This window comes from Pteropus vampyrus, unplaced genomic scaffold (genome assembly GCF_000151845.1).
Source record: "Pteropus vampyrus isolate Shadow unplaced genomic scaffold, Pvam_2.0 Scaffold251, whole genome shotgun sequence".
In the NCBI taxonomy this organism is placed as follows: Eukaryota; Metazoa; Chordata; class Mammalia; order Chiroptera; family Pteropodidae; genus Pteropus; species Pteropus vampyrus.
In genome coordinates, this window is record NW_011889032.1 from 1,683,792 (window position 1) to 1,694,215 (window position 10,424).

Sequence of the window (10,424 nt, forward strand, 5' to 3'; positions counted from 1 at the left end):
GGGCAGAAAGGCACACAGCTGACAGAGCCACTAGATTCATCCAGTGTGGAGGAAATGGGTATCTCCTCCGAATGGCTGCTCTTGGCAGCAGTTAAACTAGTATTTCTCAAAGTGGAGTCTGCCTTCCATACTTTTCCAAAAAGGTTTCTGTGGCCAAATACATTTGAGGGAGTATTCCATATGCTCTCCCACACGCCTGAAATTTCTTGAGAATGACAAGCATATTAGCATAGCCAAGGTTCTGAGAAGTCCTGCAGGATACAGAAAGTTGTTTCATCTTCTTTCCCAAACTAACTATAAAACTTTTTTCAAACATAAACATATTCCTTCCAGGGACATCTGTATTCTAATAGGAAAACTTAGAATCTATCTCCAGGTGAAATGCCTTGTGGAAGAATTCTTAGGCTTTAAGACAGAAGTGGGAGAGTTTCAAACAGTGGTGGGGTTTTCTTGGTCCAGCTGTCTCCCTGTAGCTTAGCTACTCTCATCAATCTAAGTAGTTTCAACCAGATTGTAAATTCCTCTGGCTGGGGACTCACAGCACTTTCTGCAGCACTGATCATACAGCTGATACTTAATAAATGCTTAGTGACTGATTCATCGTTTACTTCTTCCAGGAGAGCATATGTATTTCCCATCCTTCTTGGTCATCAGCCCAATGGGCAGAAACAGGCTATGGGTCCTGGAACTCTCAAGAAGAGGAGAGGGCCTTCAATTTGGGTATTAAGAACCCAAGGATGTCACACAACACCCTTGAGTCCCCACAAGCAGGTGGGTCTATTCTTCAGAAGTCAAGATACCCCCCCACCCCATTCCCCGAGTCTCTGACCCAGGCTGAGCCAGGCCAAGCCTTACTGTGCTGTCCTGAAGGTACTGCTCCCAGATCTCAGCTGTCAGCCCATGTCCAGCATCGCAGGGCAAGTCCGGAGACACAATCATGTGATTGACCAGGGCTGATAGGTGGGTCCTCACAGTGGACAGGTGTCTGCAGTAGGCAAGCCCTGCCAGAAGAGGGAGGGAAAGGGTCATCATCCAATATCCAACACTCTTTGCCTTGTTTCACGGAGTCTAAGTGCCATCTACAATCTTAGTGAACCCTCATGACCTGGCAAATTCTCATCGTCACCCTCTTCCGGGAAAAAAAGGTTAGGCTCAGAGGGCTGAAGTCATTTGTTGGCTTCATTGCTTAATAACTCTGTGACCCTGGGAAGTCCTATCTCCTTTCTCAGCTTTGGTCAGGGTGACACCAGTTCATAGGCTGGAGGCAGAGAAAGGGCAAGCAGGAAGGGGCTAGTGACTCTTCAGACTCACGGTGCTTCTGGATGCCTCTAATTCATGCCAAGAGAGAAAGAGAATAAGAGAGGAGGAAGACTCTTGTTCAAACTGCAGCTGGATAAAGAAGGTCCTGGTGAGTCGTAACTGAGAAGATGCTGAGGGCACATGGTTTGCTTTCAAAGATTGCCCTGCACTGTTAAAAGAATGTCTGCCAACCTGTCACCCTTCGCCCACTCCACACTGGGCACCTGGAAGGCACAGTGCCTGGCACACAGGAGGCACTAGGCAAATGCCGGCTTATTTGTTTTGACTGTGTCCCTTCCTTCTTGCTCTGTCTCACCTTCTCATTCTTGACTGCCAGAGAGGTCTCTAGACATTCCAGAGCCTGAGGACTTGCCCCTACCGACAATGAGGATAATCATGATGATGATGATGATGATGATGACAATGGCTAACTTACACAGCCCATACTACATTCCATGGACCCATTTCTGGAGCTTACATAACTCATTTAATTATCACCACAACCCTATGAAGAGGAACTCTTATTATCCCCATCTTATAGATGGAGAAACTGAGGCATAGACTGGTTTCATCACTTGTCCGTTCACTTTGTTAAGAAGTATGGAGTTGGGATTTGAACCCAAGCTGCCTGGCTTCAGAACCCGGGCTCTGGGCTCTAAACCGCCATCAGGGATGAGCCATATTGTGTGATTACATCATTAGAGGCCCATCTTGACCCCCACCCCTTCTTCCAGGAAGCTTTTCCATTTGGGTTCCATCAATACTCACCCACGGCCTACTCCATTCCAGGCTCTGCATTAGGCACTGGGGATAGGTGGTAACAGAACAGAAAAAAACCTTGATCTTGGGGAGCTCATGCTCTCCTTGCCTTTCCAGCACTCGGGGATACGACGTGCCATGCAATTTTGCAGGCCCTTGAATGATGTAGTAACGCTTTTCTAGAATCCCTGAAAATACACACATTTTCTATCCCCTATCTAGGTTCGTGAGGCTGGGGAAATAAAACCTGCTAAGAAGCAATATAGTAGAGTGGGAAAAACAGAGCCTTTGCAGTCAGACAGGCCTGAGTTTGAGTGCTAGCTCTGTTGCTTATTATCTGTGTGACCTTGGTCAAGTCACCTCACCTCCCTGTGCCTTAGTTTCCTCATCTGTTAAATGGAAATAATCAGAATACTTGTATTATAAATTTGATTTTTAAGTTTTTGGGAAGGGATCAGGCTGCTTCCCTTGTCTGCCTCTGCTAACGGGAAAAAGGAACTGGCATTCACTGAACAGCCATGATGGGCAATACTAGGTGCTAGGGGCTTTATGCACACTTCTCATTCAACCCTGAAAACAAACACTCTAAGGTGGGCACTGGGAATGTAACAGTGATTAAATCAAATCTTGGCCATCAAGGAACCCCACTGTTCACTGCCCCCTGTTAGGACTGAGGAATGAAATTTATCCCCAATCTGTAGATGAGGAAATTGAGGCTCAGCGAGGTTAATATAACTTCATCAAAACTAGACATCTAGGAAACAGAGGAGCAGCAGTTCACAGAGCCAGGCTCCTTTCTCTGATATTGCTGGCAGGTAGTAGGCACTCAGGGAATGCTCTCTGGAGACTAGAATGGCAACTAAGACCAATACGCACATCCATAGAAGGCTCTGGAAAGGATCTGGTACTTCATATTGTCACAGAGAAGCTTCAGGGGGGCCCTGCAGGCAGAAGAAGAGGGAGATGCTTAGGACAGATCCACACAGGTTTTCTGGAGAGGAGTATAACTTGTTATCTCTAGGAGCAAACTGAAACTACCCAGTCAAATGGACTATGGGAGTATTGTTTCTACCCATACAGCATCACTGCCCCTTCTGCTATCAGCTTGGGAGTCCTCCCTTCCCCAACTCTCTGTCTCTATGTTTTGGGTGGGGCTAATTCCATCCAGTACAGAACTCAGGTTGCAGTATCACTGATTGGGTCAGAGATGGTCATGTGATTCAACCTGAGCCAGTGAGAGTCAGCCCTGGGACTTCTGTTGGAATGACTGGGAAAGAGACACTCTTTTCTTTGCTCAAGTTCCTAAGCCAGTGAGATATGAGGCAGTGGCTGCTGGGATCCATTTTTGCCACTACATAGAAGGGCCTGTCTAAGAATGAAACCATCATAGCGGCAAACAGAAGCAAAAGCTGAAGAAACAGAGAATCCTGTTTTGTGCATCTTGATCCAGCCATGCCTGAAGCCACTATGCCTCTGGCCTTCTCGGTTCTGTCAACAGACTTTGTTTTTGACTTGAACCAGTCTGAAGTGGGTTTCTGTCACTTGCAGAAAGTCTCCTGACTTCTAATGTGACCCAGCTAAATCAGATGAGCAAAACGGGTTCAGAGTCTGGCTGATTACAAAGCAGGTGTTGCTTCAGAGCTACTCCTTGCATGGGAATTTTGGGGGGCTTTTTTGGCTGAAAGAGGAGAGTAGGGTAAGACCCCAGCATTGTTGAAGAAAGCAAGGACTGCTGAAGGGAGTGCTGTGCATTCCTGTAAAGAACAGGGAGGAAAAACATCCCAGGAGACACCCAGGGAAATCCAGGAGACTGGGAAGGAGGCATGGCTGAAGTGCTCCAGTTATGCACAGGGAGACATTAGACATTAAAGCCAAACTCTTTATGCTCTCAGGCTGGTGTGGCTCAGGCTTGCTCAGATTGCATGAGAATAGCATCACGCTGGCAGTTGTCCCACATTGTACTTGGCTATCTGCAAGATGGTGAGATTGCTGTCGCTACAGGTGTGTAAGCAGATAAAAGAGGGAGTCCTATGTTAGAACTGCATGTTTCAGTGATCCATGGACCAGTAGCCCATGAATCACTTGGAATTTCTCCAACATGTGGATTTCTAGGCCCCACGCTGATCTACTCAATCAGGTCCTCTAGGAAGTAGACCAGGAACCATTACATTTTGTTACTTCCTCCAGGTGATTCTGCTGCACATTAAGATGTAAGACTCTCCGGTTATATCAGTGCTTCTCAAACTTAAAAATACACACGTGATGTTGGGGTCTAATTAAATGCATATCTGCTTCAGTAGGTCTGGGATGAAGGACTGAGAAGATGCTCAGGTGATGATGCTGCTGTTTCACAGACTGCACATTGAAAGCCAGGGCTTAGATAACCTCAAAAATTTGATGCCAACCCCCATGCTCCTATGGCTGAAGAATGGACCACTCAAGGCCCAGCAAGCAAAAAAAGGATTCCATTCTCCCAGGCCAGGCTGGGTCAGTGGGAAACAAGACCATTCTTACGAATGGACTACGTAGTTCTGAAGAGGAAAGAGATAGTCTGGGGATTTAACTTTACACAATAAAATAATAAGTGTCATTTAACGAACATTACTATGTGCCGGGTACCACACGCTGGTTACTTTAAATTGTTGTTTGATTGGTCCTTATAATAGCTATATAAAATAAGCATTAGTGTCCCCATTGCGGGGAGGAGCAAACTGAGGCATGTGTGGTAGTCATTAAGTAATACTTCTGGTTTCTGCTTTCTAGGAGTGTGGGAAGACTGCACTTCCTGGCCTCTTGTGGATGGGGCCAATGAGGTGTAAGTGGAAATGACAGGTGCTATTTTCGAGCTGGAGTGTTTAACTGTTGGTTCGAGCCTCTCCAACTTACCTTTTACTCTGTCACTGTGATTGTCAATATTCAAGGAGTTGGTAACTCCATCAGTCAGGCCCTTTAATGTACAGACCCATGATAGACACGACATGCATGATAAATAAGCCACTGTCATAATAAACCACTGAGATTTTTAGGACTGTTTGTTACTGCGGCAAATTTGTTTATCTTGACTGATACATTTAAGGAAGCTCCAATAGCTAAGGCTTCACAAGGCTAGGAGTTAACCTAGACTTAGATGATTCCATAACTTATGTTCACTCCTCTGAAGTCAGTGCAGGGCAAGCAGTGGGTATTTACAAATCTTTGGTAAATCTTTCTGTTCCCTCAATCTACAGCTCAAGCCCCTCATACCTCTCATGGTTGCAGCCATTGGTTGAGCCACCATCAGCTGAGCCACTCTGTGAACAGGATGGGCAGGAGGATTTTCGGGGGCTGGGTTGCCATAGGGATGGCAGGTTGCTCACAGAGACGTCCATTAGGTCCTGGGGGACTGTGGTAGATAAAAGGGGCAGAGAAAGAGCCCTGGTTAAGCCTATGTGGTCACAGAAACCTCATCCCAAAGCAAGCGGCTCACTCCCAGGCCAGCACAGGGGCAGAAAAAGACACTGAATGTCACAGCAGAAAACAGTGAGCCCAATCATTGCCTGAGCCAGGTCCCTGAGCCCACCTGATCCAATGAAAGCCACCGCCAAGATTTGGAGCCACCAGCAAATGGGCAGAGCTGATGACAGCTGAAGAGAGAGGAAGAAAACAGAGGGAGAGAGAGAGAGAGACCAGAACCAAGAAAATAGGTCCAATCCCAGAGCAGGAGACCAAGCCTCACCATGTTGTCATTCAGCTGTCCTCACAGGAGGCTGACTTGAAGGAAGGGGAGCCTCCTAGGGGTTTCTGGGGAAGGCTGACAGTTGTGAGTCTCTAGAAATAGACTCTCTGGGTGACAGAGTCTCTGGTAGTGAGACAGATGGGTGCCTGACTCATCGGATGAGGCAGGGCACAAAAGGCAAGGACCTAGTGGAATCCCCACTGATGAGGGCACCAGCACTGTCCATGGTCCTGAGCCATACAGCTGCCCCACAATGGGTCTCAAATAGGTCGGTAACCCTCCAGAATCATGTGGGGAGGGGGCCTGTTAAAAAGCCATAAGCCTGTATCCCACCCCCGACCTACTGAATTAAAACCTCCTGGAGATACAGTCCTTGAGTCTGTATTTCAAAAACAATTTTGACATGGCAGCCACATTTGAGAATCAAGAGGGCATGACTGATTTCCTAACTCCTGGACATTGGTGATTCCTGATCAATTACTCTCAGGATACAGCACTTATTGCTTCCCTTACTGCTTTCTTTCCCAGCTCTATGAAAAACCTCAGCATCTGCAATGCTGCAGAACAAACATACTGGTGACATACACATTACAATTTCTATAACTAACATCTTGGCCTCTTGGCAGTTCTACAAGGGCAAAAATTTTATTTTCTCTTAGATAGGGCTTGGTAAATACATTCTGTAAAGAGCCAGGCAAAAAAAATATTTCAGGGTTAGTGAGCCATTTGATTGCTATCATAATCACTCAATGCTGCTATTGTAGTGCAAACGTAGCCATAAGCAAAATGCAAACAAATGAGCATGGATGTATTCTAATAAAACTTTATTTATAGGTGCTGAAATATGAATTTCATATCACTTTCACTTGTCACAAAATATTATCCTTATTTTGATTTTTTTTTTCAGTTATTTAAAAAATGTAAAAAACATTCTCAGCTCATGGGCTGAATTTGGCCTGTGGCCCATAACTTGTGAAGCCCTGCTCTAGGAAATTAAGAGGGGTGTACATTTGCCTTATGTGCCATGTGTCCTCAAGGATGACTGATAACACCCTGCCTCTTCCTTCAGGCTCCACGGGGAGGGTAGTTGTGGACCTGGCCCCCAGCTTGTCATCAGAGCTCCAAAGTTGATAGGGTCTGCCCTTACCCAGTGACAGAGTAGGAAGCTGCCTAAAGAACGAGGGTTTTGGGGTCACCAAAAGCAGCTTGTTATACTACTACTCTCCATGCAGACTGACCGATGAGCCATCCAAGAAAGACCACTCAGCACTTGTAAAATATTCTAGAAAAATGGACCCAGTTCTTAGTGAATCTCAGGCAAGCACTGATCAGTTGCACCCAGTGTGGCAAGCATGTCTATGCCTCCAGCCCCTCCCACACTGCAGACATCACCAATGGACCCCTTCACTACTGAACCCATACACTCCAAGCTGTGCCCTGCAGGGTGGAGGATGGACACTAAAGGTATCAATTTGTCTCTGCCTCCATCTCCCCTGGGACCAAGACTGAAATGACAACATGGCAGAGGTGGCCAGCACCCAGCCCCAGGGGTGGGGGACCCCAGGCATTACTGGGGGGCTGCTGCTTCAGGCCTGGCGTGGGGAGGGTGGCATCCCATCTGGTTTGTGCCCACCGGCTGTCCCTGGCCACCACCAACATGGACCGGCCTGCAGGAACCACCATCCAGGGAGAGCCCACGGAGACAGGGAACGTGTTGCCCAAGGGGTCGGGAACAACTTGAGACACAAAACAAAGAGCACCAGTGAAATTGAAGGTCTGAGGTGGGCAAAACACTGAAATGACCGAAAGAATCAGTTCTCTGGAGCTTGAACCTTTCCCCTGCCCTCCTCCACGTACTGTGTCTGACCAGAGAAAGAAAGAATGCTGATATTTATAAAGTGCCTACTATGTGCTGAGGGCCATGCCTAATCATCCTTAATGAGCCTGTAAGGGATAAGCTTCTTTTCCCATTTTGCAGAAGAGAAAAGTGAAGCTCAGAACGAGACACTATTTAATCAGTCAAGGCCCTACCAGGTAATAACTGGCATAGCTGGTCTATTGACTGAAGTCCCCCCTCTCTTTTCACTAACAACAGACATCACTTACTGAACATAAGTACTATCGTTACCTCTTTTTACAGATTAGGAAACTGAGACACAGAGTATTTAAGCAGCATGCCCCAAACCACCCAGTCAACATGAGGTGCTATGGGTATCTTTTTTTGTATAAACCCAGGGGATTAGAACCCAAGATGCTACTCACGCTCTCAGCTGTTTTCCCCTTAGCTGTCACCTCCCCATACCATTCTTGCCTGAGACCAGTGTTTCTCAACTGGTTAATTTTGGTCCCCCAAGGGGCATCTGGTGATGTCTGGAGACAATTTTGATTGTCGCCACTTGGGAATTAGCTAGATGCTACTAACTTCTAATGGGCAGAGCCAGAGATCCTGCTTGACATCCTATAATGTACAAGACACTCCCCTACTCCACACATAAACAATTATTCAGACCCAATGTCAACAGTGCCAAGGTTGAGAAGCTCTGTACTAGGCTAGCACTGTCTAGCAGGAATACATTATAAGCCACTTGCATAATTAAAAAATTTCTAGTAGCCACACTAAAAGGGCAAAGAAACAGGTGAAGTCAATCTCAACAATATAGTCTCCCTAACCCAATATATCCACAATGTTATCATTTTAACATAGAATCAGTATAAAATTATTGATATTTTAAAGTCTTCTTTTTTTTTGTACAAAGTCTTCAATATCCCAGATGTACTGTACGCTTACAGCATACCTCAATTTGGACTAGCTGTATTTCAAGTGCTTGGTAAACCACATGTGGCTTGTACCTGCCACACCAGACATACAGAGACACTCAGAGCCACAGAGCTGTCTGAAAATGCCTTTGTCTGACTGTGAACTTAACTAGGTGTTCTAGAACTTGTCTTTGCCTCCTCTGTGCACAAGGGCAGGCAAAGATCTAAGTTGTGGAGATGGGTAAGAAGACACTGAAAGAGAGTTTTGAACCACCTGTGACTACACCTTCCCTCCCACAGAGTGAAACTCTTTTCTCTCATTATTTAAGGCGGGTGTCTATAAATTTTTTCTCTAAAGGGCCAGATAGTAAATATTTTTGGCTTTGTGGGCCATGCAGTCTCTGTCATAACTATTCCACTCTGCTGTTGTGGCATGAAAGCAGCCACAGACAATATATAAATGAGTGAATATGGCCATGTTTCAATAAAACTTTATTTACAAAACAGGCAGTGGGATGAATTGGCCCACAGGAAAGGGTTTGCCCATTTCTGATTTAGGCACTTCTCCAGAAAAGACTTTATACCTCCCACAGATGAAAAGCATAAGCATAAAGATTGTTTTTTAAAAATAACTCTGTGTGGCTCAGGCCCCTGAGAAAAACCAACCAAGCATGGGGTTACCATTTCCATGATGGATGAATCTGACTTTGAGGATGAAGGGGTGAACCCACAATGCCCTGTCCTCCACAAACGATCTGCATGGAGTAGTGGTGATAGGCACAAGCTCTGGAGCCAGACCACCTGGGTTCAAATTCCAGCCATGCCAACCTTGGACCAGTTTCTTAACCTTTCTGTGTCTTAAGTTCCCTCCTCTGAAAAACAGGGAATGCTGATGACAGTGGTATCTGCCTGGGAGGGCTGTGGTGAGGATTAAATGAATTAAGACATGGATAGCATAGAAGTGGACTTGATACACAGTGGCATTCAACACAGGATACCTACTATAGCTCACTGAACATTAGTCACGTGTCACATCAGGTGTTTGATGTATCATCGCACTGGCTCCTCAGAATATGATCCTGGGGCAGTGCTGTTATCCCCATTCTACAGACAAGGAAATGAGGCCAGGAGAGTACAAGTCACTTGGCCACATTGCAGTGGCAGCACTGAATGCTGTGATGTTTTCTTTTCTCTAAACCAGCAGTTCTCAACCTGGGGCGATTTTGCCTCTAGAAGACATTTGGCAATGTCTGGACACATTTCTGGTTGTCGTAACTTGGCATCTAGTGAGTAGAGACCAACGACACTGCTCAAAATCCCACAATGCACAGGACAGCCCCCACCACAAAGGATTGTTCAATCCAAAATGTCAGTGGTGCCAAGATTGGGAAGCCCTTTCTACATAAACTAAACTGGGTGGGGTTTCTCACAAAGACAGACAGGATTCAAGTGCACATAGTTTATTTGGGAAGTGTCCCCAAGAAGCACAGATAGGGAGAGGTTAAGTGAGACAGGAAGAGGAGGCTGAGAGTAAATTGTCAGTCACCACTGTGGGTAACTGGCACTTGATTTCCTGGGAGACCTCTGGGAGATGTGTAGAACATATGCGTCGGAGTTTTCTTACCTGAGGGGTAAGGGAGCTGGGGCATTTATATACCACCTCCTGTCAGTCACTGGGCTCAGTGCTGCTCAGGGAGCAGGCATGCCCTGACACTTCTAATCTGCCCCACACATGGGCAGAAGGACCCTGGTGGCCGGAGAACCCCTTCAGGCACAAAGACCCTGAGGCTGGGAGCTGGCAGTGGGGCAGCATGCACAGAGGGCTGTGGGTGGGCACAGCTAGCACATGTCCTACTGGCACATGCAGAGTCAACAAGAGGCTAATATTGACATA

The 10,424-nt window shown here is 46.4% G+C and overlaps 1 protein-coding gene across 1 annotated transcript in view; it reads right to left on the reverse strand.

Annotated features, from left to right (window-relative positions):
- SGSM1 (small G protein signaling modulator 1) overlaps nucleotides 1–10,424 on the reverse strand; it is a 91,073-nt gene that overhangs the window by 31,126 nt on the left and 49,523 nt on the right. The window contains exons 13-16 of the mRNA XM_011374649.2: nucleotides 7,345–7,509; nucleotides 5,302–5,440; nucleotides 2,935–2,999; nucleotides 856–1,001 (exon numbers count right to left, since the gene is read on the reverse strand). Coding sequence (XP_011372951.2) covers nucleotides 856–1,001; nucleotides 2,935–2,999; nucleotides 5,302–5,440; nucleotides 7,345–7,509 — 515 coding nt within the window. The remainder of the gene's footprint in view (nucleotides 1–855; nucleotides 1,002–2,934; nucleotides 3,000–5,301; nucleotides 5,441–7,344; nucleotides 7,510–10,424) is intronic.